The 27,750-nt window shown below is 46.5% G+C and overlaps 1 protein-coding gene across 1 annotated transcript; it reads left to right on the top strand.

Moving 5' to 3' along the window:
• The first annotated feature begins 164 nt into the window (after positions 1 to 164).
• Positions 165 to 27,750, top strand: STK36 (serine/threonine kinase 36). Its single transcript, XM_061148731.1, has 27 exons — positions 165 to 257; positions 684 to 858; positions 1,792 to 1,932; positions 2,048 to 2,125; positions 3,234 to 3,364; positions 3,604 to 3,853; positions 4,976 to 5,069; positions 5,351 to 5,520; positions 5,686 to 5,873; positions 6,384 to 6,483; positions 8,275 to 8,418; positions 13,383 to 13,562; positions 14,390 to 14,487; positions 14,927 to 15,032; positions 16,488 to 16,638; positions 16,826 to 16,953; positions 17,790 to 17,894; positions 18,250 to 18,348; positions 18,435 to 18,523; positions 18,802 to 18,865; positions 19,050 to 19,160; positions 20,355 to 20,429; positions 20,866 to 21,040; positions 21,305 to 21,452; positions 21,642 to 21,789; positions 22,334 to 23,080; positions 24,485 to 27,750. Exons 2-27 carry the CDS (start codon positions 775 to 777, stop codon positions 24,626 to 24,628), a joined length of 3,948 nt encoding a protein of 1,315 aa, XP_061004714.1. The 5' UTR covers positions 165 to 257; positions 684 to 774; the 3' UTR covers positions 24,629 to 27,750.

Here is a 27,750-nt window from a genome sequence, read left to right as displayed (position 1 = left end):
GCGGCCCACTGTCTCGCTCACACCCCTGAACCTCTCTGTTCTCCGAACCTCTGACCAGTTCTATCGAGTAAAATTGGTAACAATGTGAGTCTAAAGAGACCGGCAGTGGGGGTGGAGAAGAACGCTATCTCAGGCAAAGTACGAAGGCAGCCAGAAGGGGCGGAGCTGAAGGCCAGGGCCGGCGTCCCTCGGCCTGAGGAGCTTCAAGCTCCTAGGCTGGGGGTAAGAGAGGGGCTCCTGTCCGCTGAGCGCGCGGGGTGAGGGTGCTGAGGAGGGTGGCAGTGGCAGGAACTTTGGGGTGGCTGGAAGGGGCGGGGTCGGTGGGCGAGGCTGGACGGAGAGGGGCGGGGTCGGTGGGAGCGAGGCTGGGCGGAGGGGGCGGGGTCGGGGGGAGGTGAGGCTGAGTAGAGAGGGCGGGGTCGAGGGGAGATGCCGTGTGAAGGGGCCTAGGGTCGGGTGGGTTGGGCTGGGTGGACGGGGTATGGGTCTCGGGGTTGGGTGGGAACGAGGTTCAGTTGGGAGGCAGCAGAAGAAAAGGGAGGAGAGCTACAGGAGGCGGTCTGCTCCAAGATATCATCTTTTCATACACTGCACCCTACCTTGTTTATGAGACCTGGATTGTTATGAAAAAAAAAGAAAAGGCAAGGCGGCTAACGTTACTCTTTCTTCCGTGCCCGAGCCAGGCCTCCCAGATGTGTGGAACTGTCCCTGGAGCTGTAGCCCTTCGTCACCATCTCTACCTCCTTCCTTCTGAGGGATCCTGAAATTTCTGTCATGGAAAAGTACCACGTATTGGAGATGATTGGAGAAGGCTCTTTTGGGAGGGTGTACAAGGGTCGAAGAAAATACAGTGCTCAGGTGGTGAACAAGGAGGGACATCTCTTGGGTGGGATTCCACACTGTAAACCCCAGTGGAGTATAGGACCAGAGCAGTGACCTGTATTCCTAAGACACTGACTCCTTCATATTTATGGAATATGAGCTCTGAAATTGGCTTACTTGGGTTCAGGTCATAGCTCTACCACTTTCTAGTCTTAGAACTATAGACAAGTTACTCAACCTTTCTACGTCTCAGTTTTCTCATTTATAGAATGAAATTAAGAACAGTGTCTGAGTGATGGGGTTTGAGGATTAAGTGTGATGTCACACTGAATCACTTGACACAATGTCTGGTACCTAGCAAACAACAAATTATTGTTATGAGTAGTAGTAGTGTCTGGGGCTTCCTGGGTGGCTCAGACTGTAAAGAATATATCTGCAGTGCGGGGACCCAGTTTCGATCCCTGGTTTGAGAAGATCTCCTGGAGAAGGGAATGGCAACCCACTCCAGTATTCCTGCCTGGGAAATCCCATGGACAGAGGAGCCTGGTGGGCCACAGTCCATGGGGTCTCAAAGAGTCAGACACTACTGAGCAACCAACACTTCCACTTACCATACAGGAAGGTATAAACCATTTGAGCTCTATTCTACCCTCTTCATTTTTCCTTCCTTCCCTTTCTCCTAAATCCCTTAAACCTTGAGTTCTTTATCCAGATCAGAACACCTCTCCCAGAATCCACCAAAAGAATCTAACTGGCAAAGGCGGTTTCCTCCTAGGGCAAGAGGCAGGAGAAGCTGGGGTAAGGTCAGTTGGAGGGTACCCATGGAGGGTACCATTGGTAAAGTGGAGTGGGAGACTAGCAAAGTACAGTGGGAATTGCTCTCAGACAATCTAAAGTCAGTTCTGGAGCCCTGAGGCTAATGTTTCAATAGTGCGATTAGGCCTTGACTCTTGACCTTACCACTGACAGGTGGTGGCCCTCAAGTTCATTCCAAAATTGGGACGCTCAGAGAAGGAGCTGAGGAATCTGCAACGGGAGATTGAAATCATGCGGGGTCTGCGGCACCCCAACATTGTGCATATGCTTGATAGCTTTGAGACTGACAAAGAGGTGTGCTTTGGTTTTGCGGGGGGTCACTTCTCCCCAAGAGGAAGGGTCCCAGGAATTTCCCAGCCTCAAAATGCATACATTTGGAGCCATCAGCAGCACTGCCTATTCCCTGCAGGTGGTGGTGGTGACAGACTATGCTGAAGGAGAGCTCTTTCAGATCCTCGAAGATGATGGAAAACTTCCAGAAGACCAGGTATTCCCGGCTGAAACTTCTCCCGCCCCTGACTTCTCCTCAGGTTAAGGACTGTAGGGAGAGCTGAGAGTCTCTATTCTGAAAACTCCTGAGTAAAATATAAGAGTCTATGTGTATATGGAGGTAATGTGGTATGACAGTAAAGTATGTGAAAACCAGAACCCAAGTTCTCTGAATGCAGAGATTAGGTCTGATACTTTCTAGCTGGGTCTTCTTGGGCAAATTAGTTTAACCTCTCTTTATTCAGTTTCCTCATTTTAAAATGGAAATAATAATAAAGTCTACCTCGTAAGGCATTAATGGGAAGATTAATGAGTTGATTCATGTAAAGTGTTTGAAAGAGCACCTGACAAACACTAATTCAATAGTTAGCTATTATTTTAGGGAGCTAATATTATTCCTGTTGTTAGGCACCTTTAGGAAAGAAGTCCAGGTGTGGTGGTACCAGAGAGATAGGAAGGGATAAGATTTGTGGTTAAGGCAGGATTCACCACCAAGACACAGTGGTTAGCAGTAGGTTGAACACATTCTCCAGCCATATTCATTCCAGGGATTTCTGTGTACTCTGGCAAGTAGGCCCCCATCAGGACTTCCTGTCACAGCATTCTGCTTCCTTCCAAACAATCATCGTTATTTGTAAGTCATCACCTTGTTTATTTTATCTGTCTTGTTGTTTGTCTGGCTACTTCTCTTGGGACAGGGACTTCGTCTTATGTAATAACAGTTAGTATATATGAATGCTTACTAAGTGCCAGGCACCATATTCTGAGTGTTCCATCACTACATGCTTGAACTCATTTAAATCCTCACAATGATCCTATGAGACAAGTAATATCATTATTGTTGCCTTATCAATAGATGATGAATCTGTGAGGCACAGGATAATTTGCCTGTGGTCATGCAGCCAGTCAGTGACACTCAATGTATTTCCCTCAAACAAATGAATAAACAAATGAAAGACAAGAACTAAGAAAGATATTGTGTGATGCTCTGGAAGAAAGGGAGGGAAGAGGAGGAGGTCATGTCTACAGTACTATTAGGGTGGAGTCCTTAGGCGTCTTCCTTTGACCTCCCCTTTCTTCCTCCCACCTGCCTGTTTGACCTGTAGGTTCAGGCCATTGCTGCCCAGTTGGTGTCAGCCCTGTACTACCTGCATTCGCACCGTATCCTCCACCGAGACATGAAACCTCAGAACATCCTTCTTGCCAAGGGTGGTGGTATCAAGCTCTGTGACTTTGGGTGAGGAGCCTGACCTTATGTTGCCAGTTCTGGTTTTGCAGGGAGGCTTGTACTATATGCTTGACTTCCCTGGGCCTCCTTTTAGAACCTGAGCTGGAGAAGGGATTCCTCCTGGGTCTTTTAGAAGGCATTCTCTCTGTTCAGGTTGGGGCGATCTCACACAGTAATAGTTAGCAGTGAGCAGCTCTAGTTTTGACTGAATATCTTCTCTCCGTTTTCATTCCATCATCTCCTTGCAGGTTTGCCCGGGCTATGAGCACTAACACGATGGTGCTGACATCCATCAAAGGCACACCCCTCTACATGTCCCCAGAGCTGGTGGAGGAACGACCTTACGACCACACTGCAGACCTCTGGTCGGTGGGCTGTATATTGTATGAGCTGGCAGTAGGCACCCCTCCCTTCTATACCACGAGCATCTTTCAGCTGGTCAGCCTTATTCTCAAGGACCCTGTGCGCTGGCCTCCCACCATTAGTCCCTGCTTCAAGGTAACGGATACTGACAGATTGCTTTTGCGTCAGAAACCTGTCTCTGTCCTATTCCCTTTTCCACAGTTTTTTTTTCCCAGAGCTGGGGTTGCACTTCACAGTTACTGAATTAATGCAGGAGCTGGGGCAAGCTGCCTTGCTTTTGTACTGCAGGGGCTTATTCTGGGAGGGTGACCTAAGGTCTGCCAGTCCTGAGAGTCTGCCAGGTGGTCCTATACCAAAATGAAGAAGAAATTTCAAAATCTCAGAAACAGTTACTTGTCCCTTTACACACTCTCTATTCTCCCAATGTCCTATCAGATGCAATGTCTGAATGATTTCTAGATTTGCCAACATAGCCGTCAGTCCTCTTCCTGAAAGGAACAATCTTTAGATATCCAAATGGCCAGAGCTAGTGGAGCTAGCTCACTGATTAGGAGCAGAGTATAGAGATGGTGCCTGTTCATTGCAGTTAAATCTCAGTAGGCCAGGGAAGGAGGAAAAAGAGTTGACCCTTTTTGTTTCAAGGGCCTGATTTGGGCCTTCAATGAAGTCTAAATGCAGCCTTCTCCTAGAGTAAAATCTCATTATAACCTTCCTTTATTTTAGCTAAGATGAAAAGAGACAAATTTCTCCCAAACCTGTTTAGTTAAGGAGACCCAAAAAATGGCCAAAAAGAATCTGAACAAAGGAGGGACTTCTTTGGTGGTCCAGTGGTTAAGACTCGGCCTTCCACTGTAGGGGGCATGGGTTTGATCCCTGCATGGCGAGCATGCGATAAATAAATGTGTGTGTGCTCAGCTTTTAAGACATGTGCTGTAAGAATGCACTCTGGGCACTTCCCTGGTGGTCCATTGGTTAAGAATCTGCTTTGCAAGAAAAAAAAAAGAATCTGCTTTGCGATGTAGGGGACATAGGTTGGATCCTTGGTCAGGGAACCAAGATCCCACATGCCATGGAGCAACTAAGCCCATGTGCCATAGCTAGAGAGTCTGTGCTCCACAACAAAAGCTCCCAAATGTTGCAACTAAGACCCAACACAGCCAAATAAATAAGTTTTTTAAAGTCTTGGTTGACCAGTTCTAATGAGTTTGAGAGCCTATGGAGAAGTGCAGACTGATGGGGTATCCTTTCTTTCCACAGAACTTTCTTCAGGGACTGCTCACCAAGGACCCCCGGCAGCGTCTGTCCTGGCCAGACCTCTTATATCACCCCTTTATTGCTGGCCGCGTCACCAGTGAGTCCTTAGAGTTCCCAGGGCTCTTGCACTTCTACCCAATATAACCCCTGGCCCCAACATCTGGATCCAACGTATATTCTTTACCCCTCCAGCTTGAATTTTCTTTTTAGCCTTTGGCATGACCCTTGCACTTCCCTTGCAACCCCCTTCCCTCTTTGTCACTTTATCAAAATGGCCTCTTTGCACAGGAGCCTGAAGATGCTGCCATTGTCTCTGGCCAAGTGGAAACAGTGGCACAGCTCCACTATGATCATGTGTTCCCTCTTCTCTTTCTGTAGTACTAACCGAGCCAGCAGGCCCAGATTTTGGTACCCCGTTCACCAGTCGCTTACCCCCAGAACTTCAGGTCCTAAAGGACCAACAGGCTCTTCGGCTGGCCCCCAAGGGCAATCGATCTCACTTATTGCGGCAAGCCTGTAAACGTATGGCTGAGGAGGCCAAGCAGAAGGTGAGTGAGGCAGAGGGGTATGTGTGACCTAGCCAGACTAGTGACTGGGGAAGCTAGAGCAGGAGGGTGACTTTCTAGGGTTGGGAATGGGCTTTAAATGGAATTCATAGTGTCTTATGGCAACCAGATAGTTCTGACTCAGTGTCTCCTGCCCATTTCCTGCAGAAACACCAGAACACAGGACCTCCCCTTGAGCAAGAGGATAGGACCAGCAAAGTGGCTCCTGGCACAGCCCCTCTGCCCAATCTCAAGGACACTCCTCAGGAACCAGGCCTCTTAACTGGGGTTGTAGCCTCAGAAATGAAGAGCAGCTGGGCTGAGTGGGGTGCTGGAGAGGCACCCCCTGCACCTCGGTGAGGAAGGTAGAGCCCAGGATCTGTAGGATGATGTGACTTGCAGAGCTTTGGCTCCAGTCAAAGCAAATGCAGCATGGTTCCTGTCACTCATCACTGCCTAAATGTGGACAGGGCCCTGGGAGTCTAAGTTTTGGGTTCTTGAATTCTGATTCCAGATGCTTTCGTGATTTTATCAGGAAGCATGGGAACTTTCCTTTCTCTATGTCTCGGTTGTACATTAACTGAAAAGGAAAAAAAAAAATAGTCTCCAGACACACGAAAAGATTATTTGAGTTGAGAGCTCCAGGGGAAAACCACCAAGGTAGATTTGAAAATAAGATTCACAGTGGGAGGGCAGTCAAAGATATGTGTGTAGTGAACATATGCTGTCCTGGCCAGATCCTAGAAGGTCTCCTCTTGCCAGTCCTCTATGGCTTTCCATTCCTACGCTGAACCTAGAGGGAAGGACAAGTTAACCCTAAACCTCACAGGTCTGGTACTCATACTACTCCCTGCTTCCTCTGGCAGGGAAAACTGGATCACCCAGGACTGTGAACGAGCGTTCCCAGAGCTGAGGCCAGAGGTGATGGGCCAGCAGAGCCTTGATGCGGTGGATCTGGAAAATGAGGTGAGCCCTAGAGGCTCCTCTTGGCTTAGTCCCTGCCATGGATGTTAGGTCTTGGTAGCAGTTTTCTGGAACAGTGATTCCCAACTATCTAAGGATGAGTCCCCTTGTGTTAAAAACTGCTTCCTTCTTATTCATAGATTTTCATTGCATAGTGTGTGAACATTTAATTATAAAAAATTGGAGTACTAAGTAAAAAGGAAAGTCCCCTTTGAGCCTTATCTCAGTCCCAAGGTGTCTGTCTCCTTCCAGACTTTCTGTGCATTTATACATATGTATGTAGCCACATAGAATATATAGTTTGGCTGTTTCTACATACTGAGTCCAGACTGTAGGTATTGTTTTGCCTCATGTATCTCTTACCATATGATCTGTTGTAAAGATTTTTCTACATCTACTTCAATCTTTTGGTTTTTTAGGGTTTTAACTTTTTATTTTGGAAAGGTTTCAAATTTAAAGAATAACTGTGAAAATAGCACCAAGAATTCCTATATACCCTTTTACTCAGATTCACCAGTTGTTAAAATTCATTTTAGGAAGAGTTGCAGATATGCACCTTCATTGCCAAAGACTTTAGTGCATATTTGCTAAGAGCTAGGTGATGCACTTGCACTACCTCAGTACAATTTATAGAAGTCAAAAATCTGACATTGATATGATTAATCTACAATCTACATTTTTATTTTCCCAGTTGCTCCAGTAATGTTTATAGCAAAAACACATTTTCCCCCGATCCACAATCCAGTCCAGTGTCATTCATTGCGTTTAGTTGTTATACTTCATTAGTCTCCTTTAATGTGAAATAGTTCCTATTCTTTCTTTGTTTTTCATGATTGACAGTTTTTAGGTGCCCAGGTCAGTTATTCTGTAGAATATTCCTCAGATTGCCACTTCCACATGGTTAGATTCGAGTCATGCATTTTTGGTAGAAATGGTACATGAGTGATGCACTGTTAGTACAATCTTTTTTTTTTTTAAGATTTGCTTTGTTTATTTTTGGCTGTGCTGGGTCTTTGTTGCTGCACGCAGGCCTTCTCTAGTTGCGGCAAGAGAGGGCTACTCTCTAGTTGCAGTGAGCAGTCTTCTCATAGCATGGTGGCTTCTCTTGTGGTGCACAGGATCTAGGGCACATGGGCTTCAGTAGTTGTGGCATGTAGGTTTAGTTGCTGCACGGCATGTGGGATCCAACCTGTGTCCCCTGCTCTGGCTGGTGGATTCTTAACCACTGGACCACCAGGGAAATCCTAGTGTTTTTAATAACTTCTTCATGTTTCCTAACATGGATATGCCATGATTTATTGTTCCCTTACTGACTAGCTTTATGATGTTGTTATTATAAACCATGCAGTGGACATTTTCCTAGATATCTCTTTATGTACACATGCTAGTGTTCTCCAAGAGACTTTTCAAGACCTCTCACATACTGCTGACTGTGTCTTTTTAAATTGATGGCTGAAAAAAATACAACTGTGCCAAAGGAGTCACTGGCTTTTTGCAGTTACTTAATGATTCCTTGGGCTTCCCGAGTAAAGAATCTGCCTGCAATGTGGGAGACCTGGGTTCGATCCCTGGTTCAGGAAGATCCTCTGGAGAAGGGAATGGGAACCCACGCTAGTGTTCTTGCCTGGAGAATCCCATGGACAGAGGAGCCTGGGGAGCTCCTTTGGTCACAAAGAGTCCAACATGACTGAGCAACTAACACTTTCACTTTACTTTCATGATTCCCCAGGGTGGGAGCTATTGCCTTGAACCTGACACACTCCTCCTGACCTCTTTCTCTCCCTGATGCCTCAGGAGCAAGACAGTGATGATGAGTGGCAACACCTGCTAGAGACTACCGAGCCTGTGCCCGTCCAGCTGAAGGCCCCTCTCACCCTGCTGTGCAATCCTGACTTCTGCCAGCGCATCCAGAGTCAGCTGCATGAGACTGGAGAGCAGGTAAGCAGCAGAAGGATACCCATGGATGGGACTGGAGACTGTTTTCACAGATGAGGTGTTAAAAAACAATCAGCATAAGGAGAAATTCCCTTTCCAGTTTTCTTTCACTACTGTCTGTTTAATTCAGGTAGTTTCGGTAACTTCTTTTAGTATACAGAAAGAGCAGACCTTGGGTTTCTCTTTCTAAAGGGAAAAAGGATTCTTCAGAGCAAGGATAAGCAAGCTTTCAGCTGTAAAATTTTTAGGCATTGACTGCCAAGAGGGAAAAAAAGGGAGGATATCATTTAACTACTGCTTCTTTTTTAAAGATTTTTTTGATGTGGACCATTTTTAAAGTCTTTATTGAATTTGTTACAGTATTGTTTCTGTTGTTTTATGTTCTGGTGTTTTGGCCAGAGGCATGTGGGAGCTTAGCTCCCTGACCGGGGATTGAACTCACAGTCCCTACACTGGAATGTAAAGTCTTAACCACTGAACTGCCAGGGTAGCCCCATAGCTACTTCTCTAATGAGAGAAAACACATTTCTACAAAATTTTTGACAAAATTAAAAATACAGATGTAACAATTTATACTTTCTAATACAACTATACTAATGATCACCATAATTCAGTTTTAGAATATTTTCATCACCCCAAAAAGGTAATCCCTAGCTATTTACAGTTAATCATCATTCCTACTCATAGCACTTACAAGGAGATTGCTTTCTGTCTCATAGATTTGTCTTTTCTGAATATTTCACATAAACATGATCATACAATAGATAGTATTTGGCTCCTTTCTCTTAGCATAATGTTTTTTGAAGTTTCATTCATGTTGTAGCCTGTATCAGTACTTAGTTCCTTTTTATTGCTAATTAGTATTCTATTGTATGTATATATCATGTTTTTGTTTATTTGTTCCACAAATTGATGGAAATTTGGGTTGTTTCCACTTTTTGGCTTTTATAAACAATGCTACTTTGAACATCCATGAGGAAACCTTTGTGTGAACATACGTTTTACGTTTCATTTCTGGAAAAGGTCAGTTTTCATTCCAATCCCAAAGAAAGGCAATATTCAAACTACTGCACAGTTGTACTCATCTCACAGGCTAGCAAAGTAATGCTCAGAATTCTCCAAGCCAGGCTTCAACAGTATGTGAACCAAGAACTTACAGATATTCAAGCTGAATTTAGAAAAGGCAAAGGAACCAGAGATCAAATTGCCAACATCCACTGGATCATAGAAAAAGTAAGAATGTTCCAGAAAAACATCTGCTTCTGCTTTATTGACTATGCCAAAGCTTTTGACTGTGTGGATCACAACAAACTGTGGAAAATTCTTCAAGAGATGGGAATACCAGACCACCTTACCTGCCTCCTGAGAAATCTGTATGCAGGCCAAGAAGCAATAATTAGTCCTGGACGTGTAACAATGGACTGGTTCCAAACTAGGAAAGGAGTACATCAAGGCTGTATGTTGTTACCCTGTTTATTTAACTTCTGTGCAGAGTACATCATGCGAAATGGCAGGCTGGAGGAAGCACAAGCTGGAATCAAGATTGCTGGAAGAAATATCAATAATCTCAGATATGCAGATGACACCACCCTTATGCCAGAAAGCAAAGAGGAACTGAAGAGCCTCTTGATGAAAGTGAAAGAGGAGAGTGAAAAAGTTGGCTTAAAACTCAACATTCAGAAAACTAAGATCATGGCATGTGGTCCCATCACTTCATGGCATGTGGAGGGGGAAACAATGGAAACAGTGACAGACTTAATTTTCTTGGGCTCCAAAATCACTGTAGATGGTGACTGCAGCCATGAAATTAAAAGACTCTTGCTCCTTGGAAAAAAGCTGTGACAAACCTAGATAGCATATTAAAAAGCAGAGACATTACTTTGCCAACAAAGGTCCTTCTAGTCAAAGCTATGTTTTTTCCAGTCGTCATGTATGGATGTGAGAGTTGGACCATAAAGGAAAGCTGAGTGCCGAAGAACTGATGCTTTTGAACTGTGGTGTTAGAGAATACTCTTGAGAGTCCCTTGGACAGCAAGAAGATCAAACCAGTCAATCCTAAAGGAAATCAGTCCTGAATGTTCATTGGAAGGACTGATGCTGAAGCTGAAACTCTAATACTTCTGCCACCTGATGCGAAGACCTGACTCATTTGAAAAGACCCTGATGCTGGGAAAGATAGAAGGCAGGAGGAGAAGGGGAAAACAGATAGATGGTTGGATGACATAATTGACTCAGTGGTCATGAGTTTGAGTAAGATCCGGGAGTTGGTGATGGACAGGGAAGTCTGGTGTGCTGCAGTCCATGGGATCGCAAAGAGTTGGACACGACTGAACAACTGAACGTTTAGTTTTGAAATGAAATCATTTTTTCATTTCTCTTGGGCCTATGCATAGGAGTGGAATTACTGAGTCAGATAGTAAATTTATGTTTAAGAAACTGCTAAACTGTTTTCCAAAGTGGCTATACCGTCTTGCATTCCCAGCAATGTATGAGGGTCTTCATTTCTCTACATCTTTGCCAACATGTATTCAGTTCAGTTCAGTTCAGTCGCTCAGTCGTGTCTCACTCTTTGCGACCCCGTGAACCGCAGCATGCCAGGCCTCCCTGTCCATCACCAAATCCCGGAGTTTACCCAAACTCATGTCCATTGAGTTGGTGATGCCATCTAACCATCTCATCCTCTGTCGTTCCCTTCTCCTCCTGCCTTCAATATTTCCCAATATCCTATCCCTCCCAACTTCAATCTTTACAAATGAGTCACCTCTTCACATCAGGTGGCCAAAATATTGGAGTTTCAGCTTCAAAATCAGTCCTTCCAATGAACACCCAGGACTGATTTCCTTTAGGATGGACTGGTTGGATCTCCTTGCAGTCCAAGGGACTCTCAAGTCTTCTCCAACACCACAATTCAAAAAACATCAATTCTTCGGCACTCAGCTTTCTTTATAGTCCAACTCTCACATCCATACATGACTACTGAAAAAACCATAGCCTTGACTAGACGGACCTTTGTTGATAAAGTAATATCTTTGCTTTTTAATATGCTCTCTTGGTTGGTCATAACTTTCTTTCCAAGGAGTCAGTGTCTTTTAATTTCATGGCTGCAGTCACCATCTGCAGTGGTGACTTTGGAACCCAAAAAATTAAAGTCAGCCAACATGTATTATTATCTGTCTTTTTGAGTGTAGTCATCCTAGTGGGTGTAAAATAGTATCTCATTGCTATTTTAATTTGCATTTTGCTAATGACTAATGTGAGCATCTTTTCATGTGCTTACCAGCCATTTGTATATCTTCTTTGGTGAAATATCTAATTATTTCCTTTGGTTATTTTAAAGTTGAGTTCTTATTGAGTTGCAAGAGTTCTTTATATATTCTGGATACAAGACTTCTATCGGATGTGCAATTTGCGAATTTTTCCTCCCAGTCTTAATCTGTCCTTTTATTCTTATGTCTTTTGAAGCACAAAGGTTTTGGATTTTGAAGTCCAGTTACCATTTTTTCCCTTTGTGGATTTTGCTTCTGATATTATATTAAGAAATCTTTTTTTAAACCCAAAGTCTTAAAGATTTTCTCCTATTTTTTTTTTTAAACTTTCCAGAATTTTAGCTCTGACATTTATGTCTCTGACTCATTTTGAGTTGATTCTTATATATATTTTGAGGTAGGGATCTAAATTCATCTTTTTGCATGTGGATACATAATCACCCCAGCACCACTGGTTGAAAAGACTCTCCTTTTACCATTGCATTGTCTTGGCACCCTGCATCTCTCGTTTGGCCCCTACATGTCCTCCTTGTGTCAGATAATTTTTCAGTGGGAAAGGAGGTTAACAATTCTGCCTCCAGGGTAAGACTTTCTGAGTTGGAATTCCAGCTGAACTACTGTGTGTGTTTGTTTATGGCTGTGCTGGGTCTCCTGCTGCCAGCCTTTCTCTAGTTGTGGTGAGTGGGTACTACTCTTGGTGGCAGTACAAGGGTTTCTCATCGAGGTGGCTTCTCTTGTTGTGGAGCACAGGCTCTAGGGTGCATGGGCTTCAGTACTTGCGGCTCCTGAGCTCTAGAACAAGGGCTCAGTAGTTGTGGCGCATGGACATAGTTGCTCCTTCTGGGAGGTGGGATCTTCCTGGACCAGGGATCGAACCCATGTCTCCTGCATTGGCAGGAGGATTTCTTTACCACTGAGCCACCAGGGAAGCCCCCTGTGTGTGATTATTGACTGTTTACTTAACCTGTCTGGAAGCTTCAGTCTCCTTATCCATAAAGTTGGTAGTTGTATTTACTCTACAGTAACACAGAGTCGGACACGACTGAAGCGACTTAGCAGCAGCAGCAGCAGCAGCAACTAAGGTTATTGTAAAGATTGAGTAAATAAGTGAGCAGATTTAGAACGATGAGTGGCATATTGTAAAGTTCTTGATGTAAATGTTACATTTCTTTTGAAAAATAACCTTTTAAAAAATAACCATTTAAATATAGTACTGTCCTTGGCATATGAGCTGTATGAAAATAAGTAGTAGGCTGGATCTGGCCTGCAGGTCACAGTTTGTTAACCCTGGAGGTAGAGCTGAATAATACTGTTTTGTCTATGTGGAGTTGAACAGCACTGTTTTGTGCCCATTGTTTTTAATTCTCAGAAATGTGTGTGGTTTCATTTCATTTTATTTTAAGGTGAAGGGCTGGAGAAGGAAGGGAGTAGATAGGAATGCCCACTAGGTCCATCCCTGACTGAGGGGGGACCCTGCTCCCCCTTAGTCCCCTCTACGTCAGGGGCCCTGGCCACCTGTAGTCCTCTTTCCTGGTGCACTTTCCCTGTTTCTCTCTTCTCCTTCTCTGGGTTTTAGATTTCCAAAAAAAGGAGTAAGAACACTGGGTCTTCTTTGTCAGCGTCTTGGGGACACTTGGTTGCTGTGACTCTCTTTTATCTCTCAAGACATGGATTATTATCTCTTTCCCTCGTGTCACCCAGATCCTAAAAGGCGTCCTGGAGGGTGCTCCCCGCATCCTTCCTGCACTCCGGGTCCTGAGCGGTCTCCTCTCCAGCTGCAATGACTCTATTCCCTTGTATTCCTTCTGCCGTGAGGCCGGGCTTCCCGGGCTGTTGCTCAGCCTCCTCAGACACAGCCAGGAGAGCAACAGTATCCAGCAGGTAAGTGCCGCCTCTCAGGACTGACCGGCATTTCTTCTCTTTGCATTTCTTTTCTTCCAACTGCCATCTCTATCGGCCCCTCTGCCTTTTCTTTCTCTTCTCCGTATCTACTTAGTAGATTACGAGTTGCAAATTCTTTTGCCTTCCGAGGCCAGGCAGATAATGTCATCAGGGGAGTAGACCGTGTATGACTGTTTGAATAGCAGGAATGTGAGGAATTGAGGTCCCGTGCCCAGGCCCATCCAGCTCACTGTTGCTCGGTGGGAAAATGGGCTCATGGTGCCACATCCTCCAGTTTTCTAAGAGAAGCTAGAAATCCAGACTTTTCTGTGTAATTTCTCAAATATTCAGAGCTTAACTCACCCATGGGCACTACCCTGTAAATGGTCATGGAGATGATCCGTGGGAGAGCTCAGGTTGAGACTCAGCATCCATGTGCCCATGCTGTGTCCCGCCGCAGCTGAACCGAGAGGCTGGGATGCAGAAGTGTTTACTGGGGCCAAGGCTCGGGTGGCTGGAAGCGCACTCTGTTGATGAGTGTTAGTCTTGAATGTTTTTAAGGCATTTAGAAGAGAATTTGTGCTCTTTTGAAAAATAGAACCTGCTACACTCCAAAATGCTGTTCAGACCAAACAGGACACATTTTGGGCTGTTCATAGCCTGTTGGCCACCACTTGTGACCTTGAAATCTCCTCTCTCTGTCTAAAGGTTTTCTTCACTCTGTCCCTTTCTGTTTGGTCACCTAACTGGATCTCTGACCCATTTTTCCCTTGGTCTTTGTTTCTGTCCCCTGAGTTGCCCTAACTCTCTGTCCTCTTCCCTGGCAGCAATGTTGGTATGGGGCCTTCGTACGGGACCTGGTGGCCGTGATTCAGGCCTACTTTGCCTGCACCTTCAATCTGGAGAGGAGCCAGACAGGTGACAGGTGGGATGAGAGGCAGTCTTGCGCTGTTGGCCAGTTTGGCTTCAGTTTCTACCCCCATTTCTTCCTCTCCCCATTAGGAAGAGGCTGAGTAGGGAGAAACCATGATTTGTGACAGGTTTAGGGGTCAGCTGAGTGACCTCTCAGAGTCCAGCAAGTCCTTTTAAGGACCTTGAGTCACCTCCAAATTTGCCCACAGAATTTCAGGTTCTAAAGGTCAGCGTTAGTCACCATACACTGAATGGAAGGCTCAGGGTGGGAATAAGCTAGAGAAAATGGCAGAGAAGAGGCCTGGAGGTGTGTATGTGAGACTCTGTATGTGTGAGGAGAGAGAGGGAGAGCGTTCTGAGGTGTTCCTTTGCAGAGATTTTCCTACCCACATTCTCCACATGTGGGCATTTAATAGAGAGATGAGAAGAAACCAGGACTCATTTTTTCCCAGCCTACAGGTATTTCAGGAGGCCGCCAGCCTCTTTCTGGACCTGTTGGGGAAACTGCTGGCCCAACCAGATGATTCTGAGCAGGTTTTGCGGAGGGACAGCCTTATGGTAATCTGCTCTCCCTTCCAGATTTCTCTCTCTGTTTTTCCCCATGTTCCTCCCATTCTCTTTCTCATGACTATATAGGGTTAGATCAAGTAATACAACAAATGTTTGTTGCCTGCCAACTATGTGCCGTATACCATCTGAGTCAGAGGAAGTCTGTATCTTCAAGGGATCAGGACTAGTCTAGTAGGATAAATGTGATAAAGGACAACAGTGTGAAAAGTACAATAGAAGGACTTCCCTTGTGGTCCGGTGCCTAAGACTCCAGGGAACTAGATCCCACATGCTGCAACCAAGGTACAGCCAAATAAATAAATATTAAAATAAAAGTATACTAGAACTTCATATAAAACACAGAAGCACCACTGAGGAAGATTCACACTACCTGCAGGGTCATAGGAAAAATCTTTTTTTGGCTTTACCACACAGCACGCAGGATCTTAGTTCCCTAGCCACAGATCAAGCTGGGGCCCCCCTATAATGGAAGTGTGGAGTCCTAACCAATGGATCATTGGGGAATTCCGTAGGGTCATAGAAGAAATCTTGAAGAAGGAAATAATCTCTGCTAGGATTTGAAGGGTGCTCAGAAGTTTGCCAGGTGGATGAGAAAAGGAAGCAGGGAGGACATTCCAGGCAGAAACAGTAATGTATATTAAGGTGCAGAAGCAGTATGCAGTGTGACCTATTTTGGGGAACCACAAATAGAAGTGATTTCTTCTTGAACAGACTTACAGATCAGCTAGTATTCCCAACCTTGTTTGTCCTACAGACTAGCAACCTAGATAGGTCATCTCTCCTGGACTCTGCATGTGAGGGACAGAAAGGGAGGATTGAAAGAGAAAATAGCCAAGTTCTGACTGGTCTCAGAAGAGACTGTTAAGAGAGGAACATGAGCAAGGAAGGAAACAATTGTCTGATTAGTTTCAGACTGGCAACTGGGAGCACAGATGTGGGCTGCAGTCCTACCCCAAGCTAGCAGTCCATTCAGTCTCTTCTAGTCTGGGAGTCTGTCTTAATATCCCTCATCCTTTCTGGTCAGGAAGCTGTTAATGTCTAACCTAAATTTTGGCCAGTAGTGACTCACATTATTGGTCAGCACTTCTCATATGTCACTGTGCAGTGAGTAGCATGGGGAGTTTGGAATAAATTCTGAAGACCGGGTTGGGAAGGACCGACGAATCCCCAGGAATTCTTATACTTGGGGTCCGCGATACTACTTCGAAAAATATTATTTAGGGAGCAGCTGATCAAAATAGAAGGATTGACACCTAAAATTCCTGTTCCCAAACATGAAGGCAATTACTCTGCAGTTTCTGTGTGAGGAATACTTAGAATTCAACAACTGGTCCCCCTGGGTTTTCCTCCTTCTTTCTCAGGTTCTCCGGGAGCCCTTGCTCCTTACCCTGAGTCCAGTCTGGTTTCTGATGTGCTAATGTGAACCCTGCCCGTCTCCCCTAGTGCTTTACTGTTCTGTGTGAAGCCATGGATGGGAATAGCTGGACCATCTCCAAAGCCTTCTACTCCAGCCTGCTGACTACACATCGGGCTGTGTTGGACGGGCTCCTTCATGGCTTGACAGTTCCACAGCTCCCTTTCCATAGCCCCCCAGGTAATGGGAATGGGGAAGGGAGGTTCTCTTGAGTGACTTGTCAGCAGGACCAGCCCTGCTCTTTATCCTGCCGATTGCCTAGAATAGTGTCTGTCATTTAGCGAGTATTAAGTAACTATGAACTGAGAGAAAGAAGAGAGAATCTGAAACAACCCATGCCTTTGTGCATTCTTTGCCTTTCTCACAGGCGCCCCCCAGGTGAGCCAGCCGCTGCGGGAGCAGAGTGAGGATCTGCCTGGAGCCATTTCTTCGGCGTTGGCAGCCATGTGCACCGCTCCCGTGGGGCTGCCAGGCTGCTGGGAAGCCAAGGAGCAGGTCTAAGCTACAAATTTTTTTTTCAATTTTTATTTATTTATTTATGGCTGCGCTGGGTCTTGGTTGCTGCATTCAAGCTTTCTCTAGTTTCAGAGAGCAGGGGCTACTCTCTAGTTGCGGCGAGTGGGCTTCTCATTAGGGTAGCCTCTCTTGTTGCAGGGCACAGGCTATAGTGTGGGGATTCAGTGATTGTGCTGCATGGGATTAGTTGCCCGGCTGCATGTGGGATCTTCCTGAGCCAGGGATCAAACCCATGTCCCTTGCACTGGCAGGCAGATTCTTGACCCACTGGATCACCCGGGAAATCCTGAACTACAGTTATTTGTTCTTATTGTCGCTGTTGCCAGTGTTGGGGAGGTTGGCCCCAGTGTCTCAGAAAAGCAGAAAAACAAGCTTCTCTGCCTGCCTCTACTCAGTACTTCCAGAAGCAGATGCTAACCACTAGGTTTGGGCCACGTGTCGAACATGATGTAGCCAGAATCCCAGGGCCCTTGGCCAGCTGATTGAAGAGCTCCATGACAAACTGCCCATGTGGTGGGGTGGCTGATCTGAAGCCACCAGTGATGCTTGCTCAAGGGTTCAGAGTTCAGATTTCCTGCTCCCTTTTGGCCAGCAACACTTTCCTCTGTACCTGCCTGCAGTGGGACTTACCTTGGCCTTGTCTTTTGCTTTTCCACTGAGCATGAAGACTGGGGATAGAATGAGGTCTGAGGTTCCTGGTAAATCTGGGAAAGAGTGGCAAGCAAGGGGTTAAGAGTCCTGATTAGTTGGAGATATGAGAGGAATAGGATTGGAATAAAGGGAATGGGATTGAGTCTTCAGGTATGTCTCCACAGATCTCTCAGCATCTGGCTGATCAGCTCACCAAAGACAGCAACCACCTGAGGTCATCCCTCATCTCTGCCCTGCAGCATCCCATCTTGTGCCTACCCCTCCTCAAGGTACTGCCTGTCCAGAACTCTTGGCCCCTCAGATTTCTTTTTCACTTCTAGGAATGAGAAAGAGAGAGAAAGAGACACTGAGAGAAACAGAGAGAGATGAGAGACACCCCTGCCACTGCCCGCCCAGAGAGGAGGACCCCTTTCTGCTTTTAAATCAGTTCAGCTGAGATGGCCCAGATGTCAGCCAGTCCTCACTAGAACTGAGTTGTGTCTGCATCTCAGTCTCTCAGCAAGAGGTGGACATGGCCCAAATTTCTCTGACACCCCTAGATCTGTTGAGAGGCTAGCCTGCTTTCAGCTGAGCCTTCCAGTCTAGGACCTGCCTCCCTGACCAACTCCTTCCCACACTCCTTAGGTTCTATACTCCTGCTGCCACGTCAGTGAGCGCTTATGCCATCTTCTCGGGCAAGAACCCCTGGCCTTGGAGTCACTGTTGAAGTTGGCCCAGGGCAAGGTAGGCCAGTGGCACAAGTGGGCATCTCTTAGGGGTCCTACCATCTCAATCAGAGGACACTCTGATGCCTTGGGTTTCCTTTATAGGTAAAGGTAATAGATAGGGAAGAGTCTACTGAAGTGACTCTCTACCTCCTCTCCCTTCTTGTCCTTCGCCTCCAAGATCTGCCTTCTGGGTGAGTCATAAAGTAGGGTCACCCTGACATGGATACCTTCCGCCCACGTAGGTCACCCTGACATGGATTATGGGGAGTGACACCATACAGCCTGTCCTTGGGAGGGACTAGGACAGAGTGAAGGTTTCTCTGCAGAGAAGAGACCTAGATTCCCACCAGCTCTGTGCCCTGGAGGTGGACATGCAGCTTTGGTGGAGAGTGCCATCCAAAGGAGAGGGCAGGTCACTCAGCAGCCTCCTTTTACATGGCTGCATCCCTGATGTATCTCTTTATTCCAGAATGGAGAAGCTAGGCAGTGAGATTGCTACTGTCTTTACACATTCGCACGTCGTCTCTCTTGTGGTGAGTTCTCAGCCTTCATCTTCCTCTCCTTTTCACCCTGTCATCCCACCTTCTGGGAACAGGAGAGTTGTTTCCTAATGTGCAGCTGTTTGTGAGGCATTCTTCTGGAGACAGACACCCTCTCCGCCTGTCCTGAGTACCATTCAGATTGGGACATTCCTCCTCCTCATCTGACTCTCCACAGAGCGCAGCAGCCTGTCTGTTGGGGCAGCTTGGTCAGCAAGGGGTGACTTTTGACTTCCAGCCTGTGGAGTGGATCGCTGCAGCCACACATGCCCTGTCCGCCCCTGCAGAGGTGAGTCCTACCAGCGCCGAATGCAGACATGTGTTTTCTCTGAGTCAGATAAGGTCTGTGTTCAGGGAGAAAAGCCTGAAATTCCAGTAAGCCTGGAGGGAATCCAGGAGTCTTTCCTGTCCTGTCCTTCTGCCCTTGGGTAATAGGTCCCTCTGAGCCCTTACTGTCAGGGCTTTAGATTTGTTGTTAACACACAGGACCTCTGAAGAGGGAGGAAGAGGCGTCGTCTTTCTCCCTCCTTCCCTCCCTCTTGCTCTCTTCCTCAGGCTCTGGCACTGGCCTCCTGAAGGATCTCTACTCTCTAGTGTTCTTCCCTGATGCCAAAGTGAGCTTTCTTAAAGGAAAACCTGCCCAATTGCTCAACCAGTCATTATTTCACACATAAATATGTACTGAGTACCAGGCACTAGTCTTGCCTATATGGATGGAGCTTGTGTAGGTCCTCAGCAGCTTCCCACAGTTCCTGGGTTAATGTCCACATTTGCTAGCAGGCTACACAGAGCTCATCTGTTACCCCTGGGCTGTCTAATCCTCCTCTACAAAAGAGTTCACATTTCAAAAATTCACTGTGGCCCTTCATGACCTGTCTTTTATATAAGTTGTGCCTTCTCCCTTCCTTGTCTGCCTTTGAAACTTTGAATCACATCTGTTTCCTACCTCTAAGGGCAAAGTTAGCATCTCAACTATCCCGCCTCCCTCTCTACAGCCCCTACCTCAGAGCCTCTTGCTCAATAAGTGTCTTCCTAAACTGTAGTTGTTTCTGTGGCTGGTTACCCTACCAAACTGCGTGTTTTTAGGACAGAGATAGTCGTTGAATGAATAGGCAGGAACCAAGACACAGAGTGGTAAAGAATCTGCCTGCCATTGCAAGAGCTGCAAGAGATGTGGGTTTGATCCCTAGGTCAGGAAGATCCCCTGGAGGAGGAAATGGCAACCCACTCCAGTATGCTTGCCTGGAAAATTCCATGGACAGAGGAGTCTGGCAGACTGCAGTCTATGGGATCCCAAAGAGTCAGACACGACTGAGCACACTGTGCATCCATCCATCCAAGACTCCTAAGTCTAAAAGAACTCTCCCCACCACTCTGGGCTGAAGAAGAACTCCTTCTGCCTGACTTGGAGTTGGCTGCGCAGGTCTGTGCGGTCAGCTCGCCCCTCTCAGGGATCTGCTCTCTTCCTGCCTCTCTCTACCAGGTCCGGCTGACTCCACCTGGTGGCTGTGGATTCTATGACGGCCTCTTCATCCTTCTGCTGCAGCTCCTTACCCAGGTACAGCTGCATCCCAGGATGCGTGGGAACTTAGGAGAGAGAAACTGGGCGCTTTGGGGGGCCACTGGCCAAGAGGAAGGAAGAAGCCACACAGTCACCTCTCCTCTCAGACAACCAGTGATGGCCTTAGATTGGGCCCATCTGCCCCAGTACAGACCCTTTAAGGGGAACCATTCAGCTGCATCCCTTGGGATTCAGTGGAAAGAAAGCTGTAATTGCCTGGTTTCCAGTAGGCATACACATGGGTTGAGAGGTCAGGGGGGTTAAGATGTGATAAGAGAGGAAACTGAGACAACACAGAAATCCTAGGTGGGAAAACAGAAAGAATTGTTTCTGGGACTCCCCTTCCTTATAGATCAGGAAGAAGAGTGAAAAAAAGGCATTTTGACTCTTGACTTGGCCCTCCCCCTTCTCCCCTTCTCAATTTTGGCTTTAGCAGGGGAAGGGTAATCCAATAAGGGACGTGGCCAGCTCAGAGATGTGGACCGTTCTGTGGCACCGCTTCTTCATGGCTCTGAGGCTCCCCGAGGAGGCATCTACACAGGAAGAGGAGGTGTCACTGTCTAGCCCACAAAGCCCAGAGCCAGACTGGACGCTGATCTCACCCCAAGGTATCTCACTTCTGACAGCGTGGCTCCTTTTGTCGGGCCAGTGTACTGATCCCTCTTCAAGAGTAAACAGCCTGAAACTGGGTTGGCCCATGGAGAGGGGTACGAGTGCTGCTGCCTTGGGAGGGGATGGCAGAGTCTGTGCGGGAGCTGCTCAAGGATGGGGTAGGCATCAGGGAACAGGTGGTGGCCCTGAGAACCATGGGGATGCAGGGGCATCTAGGCCTCTTGCCTGCTCCACTGGGTCTCCACTGTTGGTGTTTCCAGGCATGGCAGCCCTGCTGAGCTTGGCCATGGCCACCTTTACCCAGGAGCCCCAGTTATGCCTGAGTCACCTGTCTCAGCGTGGAAGTATCCTCATGTCCACCCTGAAGCATCTGCTTTCGCCCAGCTTCCTGCATCACCTGGGTCAGGCGTGAGTTGAAAATTTCAATTCTGCTATTATGGGTGGGATGGACGGGGGGAGGCAGGAGAGAGAGAGCTGACAGCTTGAGCTGTGAGGCAAGAAATGTGATTACTGAGGTTGGGGAAGGAGGGAAGGGGGAAGAATATGGAAGGCTGGGTGAGCCAGACCGAGTCCATCCTTCCACGCTGCCCTCCTTAGGCCACAAGGGTCTGAGTTTCTCCCCGTCGTGGTGCTCTCTGTCTGCCAGCTCCTCTGCTTCCCTTTTGCCCTGGATGTGGATGCTGACCTCCTTGAAGGTGTCTTGGCTGACCTCACAGACTCAGAAGTCACTGCCCACCTACTGCAGGTACCAGGGAAGCCACCCAGGCAGGAAGGTGGTCAACCTTGTGTCACATTCACTTCCTGGCAGCTCTAGGGCTCTCCCATGTCCCTGGAGGCATACAGCATCTGAGACTGGAGTGGAGGGAGCATGCAAGCCTGAACAGAGGCATGTGGTTGGAGCTGGGCTGATGACTCCTCTCTCCATCAGTCCCTTGTCTGGATTCTCTTGATTCTCTCATCCTGGTCTAGGCCCTGGAGACGCTGCTCCTCAGCCAGGAATCGCTTCTCTGGCGATTGTTGGCACTAAGCAGTGAGTGGGTCTCTGAAGGCAGAGAGACTGAGGCCTTGCAGACTGCGGCTTGGCCTTGGGAAGGACATGTTCTCCCAGGCTCCAGGTGGTGTGTGTCTCACGGGCGGTGCTGTGACCCAGGTCTTCCAACCCTCTGTAGTGTTCTTTGCAGAACTTGGCTTCTTTCTCCCCCAGGCTTTGGGCTATTTCTAGTAACTTCTCAGCAGTGCATTCTCCCTCTCCCTGAACTGTTTTGCCTGCACCCCTCCCCCTTCTTCAGGTCTGCTGTCACCATCTCCCTCTGACACAAGTTGAGCTGCCCATCAGTCTCCTCACACGCCTGGCCCTCTCGGAGCCCACTTTTCTCAACCAGTTTGTGAACACAGTGGCTGCCTCCCCTAGAACCACCGTCTCGTTCCTCTCCATTGCCCTCCTGGGTGACCAGCCTCTGCTGACGTCTGACCTTCTCTCCCTCCTGGCCCACACTGCCCGGTTACTGTCTCCTAGCCATTTGTCTTTTATCCACGAACTCCTGGCTGGCTCCGATGAATCCTATCGGCCCCTGCGCAGCCTCCTGAGCCACCCAGAGACTTCTGTGCGGGCCCGTACTTACGGGCTCCTGGGACACTTGCTCCAACACAGCATGGCCCTGCGTGGGGCCCTGCAGAGCCAGGCAGGACTGCTCAACCTTCTGCTGCTGGGGCTCGGAGACAAGGACCCTGCTGTGCGGCGTGGAGCCAGCTTTGCTGTAGGCAATGCAGCCTACCAAGCTGGTCCCCTGGGACCTGCCCTGGCAGCCGCAGTACCTGGTATGACCCAGTTGCTTGAAGATCCTCAGGCTGGTATCCGGCGCAATGCTGTATCAGCTCTGGGCAACCTGGGGCCTGAGGGTCTGGGGGAGGAGCTTTTACAGTGCCAAGTGCCCCAGCGGCTCCTGGAGATGGCGTGTGGAGACCCCCAGCCAAATGTGAAGGAAGCCGCCCTCGTTGCTCTCCGTAGCCTCCGACAGGAGCCCTGCATCCATCAGGTACATCCCAGGGGACATGTGAATCACCACGACAGGGCTGTTTTCACATTTTTTCTGAGATAATCTTTAAGGAATTGGGACATCTGGAAACCCAAGCTGCCTCCTTCTCTGGGAGCAGGAAACTCAGGAGGCATGACTTGGACATGAGTTTTTCACCTAATGTCTCCCACCTGGAGATGGGAAGGGGCCTGAAGAGGGCTCCATTTGGCTTGGCAATGCCTGGGCTGTCAAGGAGCAGCGTTGCTGTCTTCTGGAGGCTGTGCAGGAGAGGGGGAGGGAAGACTAGAGGTGCTGAGGCATAGAGTCGTTTTTTTCTGAGGGCCATGAAGATGCGATCTTTTTTAGCACTTAACCATATGAAAAGTACCATGCTAAGCATTTTACCTTTATTATCTGGTTTAAGCTATCCTTCTCATTTGGCAGGCGATGAAACTGAGGCACAAAGAATTTAATCACTCGTCCCAGTCACAGAGCTAACATGTGGGATTGGGCTTTTCAACTCAAGAGTCTGAGTCTAGAGCCCATGTTCTTTTTGGTTATGCCATTCGGGATACTGGATCTTAGTTCTCTTCCTGATTGAACCTGTGGCTCCTAAAGCTTGAACTCTTAACCATTGGACTGTCCCTAGAGCCCATGCTCTTAACCACTGCTTTATTCTTTTTTTTTTTTTTGCTCAATTTTCAGTATATAAACAGCACAATTGAAAATCACACATTTACCTGTGATAAAGTTGTATGCTATGTGTGCTTAGTCGCTCAGTCGTGTCCGACTCTTTGAGACCCCATGGACTGTTGCCCTCCAGGCTCCTCTGTCCATTTGGCTTCTCCAGGCAAGAATACTGGAGTGGGTTGCCGTGCCCTCCTCCAGGGGATTTTCCCAACCCAGAGATTGAACCCAGTGCTCCCACATTGTAGGCGGATTCTTTACTATCTGAGCCACCAGGGAAGCCCATGATAAAGCCAAACCCCCAAATTATAATAGCTCCATGTGGTGGCATTTGGGCAGTTCTTGCAGAAGAGAAGTTTTAACAGGATGGTGATGATATATACTACAGAATTTTCTGTAGTCTGTGTGGGGAAATAATAAAAGGGATTTTTGGTGGTAATTCACACTGGCCTAGATCCTTGGTTGGGAATCTCACCTTCTGGCTGCTGCATTTATTATCTCTTCCTGGGGACAAGTTCATGGGTCCTTTGGTGCCTTGGTCTCATGGTCTGTGACCAAAGAGAATGGAAGTAGTCTGGTCTTAGTGGTTCCTGTCTTCAAAGTCTGTCTTTTCCCACATAATCTATTTTGAATCCCCGAGAGCTCATATTCTTTTGCTTTCTTTTCTAGAGTGGGAATTGCTGGGCCAAATGAGAGTACTCTGCATGTCGTGTTTTGTCATCTCTCTCTGTCCCACAGGTGCTGATATCCCTGGGCGCCAGTGAGAAATTAGCCTTGCTCTCTCTGGGCAATCAGTTACTCCCACACAGCAGTCCCAGACCTGCCTCTGCCAAACACTGCAGGAAACTCATCCACCTCCTGAGGCCAACACATAGTACATGACCCCAGCTTCCTGGGGTCCAACCTTCCTTGCCCTACTGTTGCCAATCCTTCCTTCTACTCAACAAGCCACCTACTGAAGAGACTGAAACAGACAAGCCGCCAATCAGCTGATTTGAGAACGAGAACCTAGAAGAGATTTATGTATAAAGCTCCTCCTTTCCCCCAGATTCAGGATGATTTTAACCAGTAAACTTCATGATTGTTGGTGCCAGAGGAGACGTGTTTCTTCTCTACATCAAAGGATCTTTTCTCCAATAATGTGCCTTTAAATCCCAGGGACATGCTTCCAGGATACCTTCTGCCTGAGAGGTTTTCTTCCTTTCTGCAGCTCCTGAAATCTTCCTAGCAGGTTCTTTTTATTTAGACCTTATTTTCATTGCCCATTGTCTGTATTTGTATTTTGGCAAAAATAACATGTTTTCTAGAGACCACCATAATTTCTTCCTATCCAGATTATTTCATTTCAATTCAACATATTTATTTGTTTTTAAATTTATTTTTAACACTTATTTATTTTTAATTTATTTATTTGGTTGTGTCGGGTCTTGGTTGCAGCACACAGGATCTTTTTTTCGGGATGAGCCGGTTTCTCTAGTTGTGGGGCGTGTGGGCTCAGTAGTTGCAGTGAGCCAGCTTAGTTGCCCCAACGCATGTGGGATCCTAGTTCCCCCAACGCATGTGGGATCCTAGTTCCCCAACCAGGGACTGAATTCATGTTCCTTGCATTGGAAGGTGGATTCGTAACCACTGGACCACCAGGGAAGTCCCTACATTAATTTTTTTATTGAAATATAGTTGAATTACCATGTTATGTTAATTACTGCTATATTGCAAAGTGACTCAGTTATATATGTATGTATATATGTATTCTTTTGCTGGGAAAGATTGAGGACAGGGGGAGAAGGGGGCAACTGAGGATGAGATGGTTGGATGGCATCACTGACTCAATGGATACGAGTTTAAGCAAACTCCTAGAGATAGTGAAGGACCAGGAAGTTTGGCACGCTGCAGCCCACGGGGTCACAAAGAGTTGGAGACAACTGAACAACAGTTCTTTTTCATATTCTTTTCCATTATGGTTTATCACAGGATATTGAAGATAGTTGCCTGTGCTATATAGTGAGACCTTTTTATTTATCCATTCTATATATACAGTTTGCATCTGTTAAGCTCAGACTCCCAATCCAGCCCTCTCCCATTTCAGGAGCTCGCCCAGGCCCCTCCCCACTTGGCAACCCCCAGTCTGTTTTCTATAACATGTATTTATTGAGTCCTTTCTATATGCCAGATAACCATTCTAGGCATTGGAGGTAAAACAGTGCTTGTTTGTCAGAGATTTTCCATTCTGGTCAGGGAGGTAGAGAGCTTATTAAACTGAGTGAATTGTTTAGTATGTATGTAGGATTGTTTAGTATGTAGGAATGTGATAAAAGCTCCAGAGAAATGTAAAGCAGGAAGAAGGGGATGAGGAGAGCTGAGTTGGATAGCCAGGGTAGGCCTTACTTAGAAGGTGACGTTTGAACAAAAACATTTGAATGAAGCAGTACAGCTCTCTCAGGGAAACAACTATGCCGGGAGAATGGTCTTCAAAGGCCCTGAGATGGAAGTATGCCTGGAGTGCTGAAGGAGCTGTGAGGAGGCCGTTTTGGATGAAAGAAGTGAAGAAGGGGGAGAATCATAGGAAATGAGGACAGGAAGGTAATGGGGACCAGATGTAGGCCTTGCAGACCTTGTACTTTACACAGAGCAGGGATCTATTAGAGAGTTTGATCAGAGGAGTTCTAAGATCTACCTATGTTCTAGAAGATTGCCCTTCATTCTGGTGTTGTGAATGGACAGGGGAGTGGGGAGGATGGGAAGTGGGGAGTACTTAGGAGGCTTTGTAATACTCCTCATGAGAGATAGTGGTATCCTGGACTGGGGTGGTGCCAATGGAATGGTAAAAAGTAGCCAGATTTTGTATATATTCTGAACATGGAGAAAATAAGTTTTCTGGACTGATTGGATGTGAGAAGGTAACAAAGGAAAGCAGTCAAGGATGACTTTTTGGCCTGAACAGTTGGAAGGATGGAATTCCTGTTAACTGAAATGGGGAAGGCCATTAGTGAAGTGGTAATGGGTAGGGAAACTCGAGTTTAATTTTGAACATATTATGTCTATTAGTTGGAAATTTTCAAAGGTACACACAAAAAGATTAGTTCAGTGAATGCCATCGACACTTCAGTAGCTACCTTATCCTTTTTTTACTTGAGTATTTTAAAACAAATCCTGGACAACATATAATGCTATCCATGAGTACTTTGATTACTTTGAGTACTTTTATCTCTAACAAATCAGAACTTTTGGGTTTTTGGTTTTATCAAAACCACAGTACTTCCCTAAGACCTATCTACATTAAGACAAATATGTATACAGTATTGTATCTTTAAATCTGGATATTTTTTTCTTAAATGATAAATTAGGGGGAAATTACCTTGAAAAAAAAAGAATTGTCTTTTCCAAATAATTTGTTAAATACTAGCTTGAAATATCTTGCTTGTCTGGTACATAAACAGTTTAATGTAGAGAAGTCACACTTATATCAAAACTTTCTAGGCTATGTATTGCATCAAACAACAATCAGTTTAGAGGAAGCATAATAAGAAAATATGTTCCCATCCCTGTGAGTTTACAATCTAGAGGATTGGAAATGTGTAAACAGTTTTACACCCAGCAGTTATCACAGTGCTGAGGGGATTTGGAGTGAAGTCTGAGTGGTGCCTGGAATTTAGAGAATGTCTGGAAGGCGTGAGGATTTGTGCTTCTTTTACATGCATACATGAAGGAAATGGCAACCCACTCCAGTATTCTTGCTCGGAGAATCCCATGGACAGAGGAGCCTTGTGGGCTATGTCCATAGCGTTGCAAAGAGTCTGACATGACTGAAGCGACTGAGCATATGTGCATACAAGGGTGTATGTATTTTAACTTTTGGGGAGGGGAGAAGGAGCTTAAAGTTTTCTTTTCTTTTTTTTTTTAAACCCTTTTTTTCACTTTCATTAATTGTCTTACTATGAAAGGACCTTCTCTAGTCTATAAATTCAGGCAAACACAATAAAGAAAACCTTGTTGGGAAGAATTTC

This window comes from Dama dama, chromosome 8, assembly GCF_033118175.1.
Source record: "Dama dama isolate Ldn47 chromosome 8, ASM3311817v1, whole genome shotgun sequence".
Lineage (NCBI taxonomy): Eukaryota > Metazoa > Chordata > Mammalia > Artiodactyla > Cervidae > Dama > Dama dama.
Note: the sequence above shows the minus strand (reverse complement) of the source record. Positions and strands in the feature narration are given on the sequence as shown.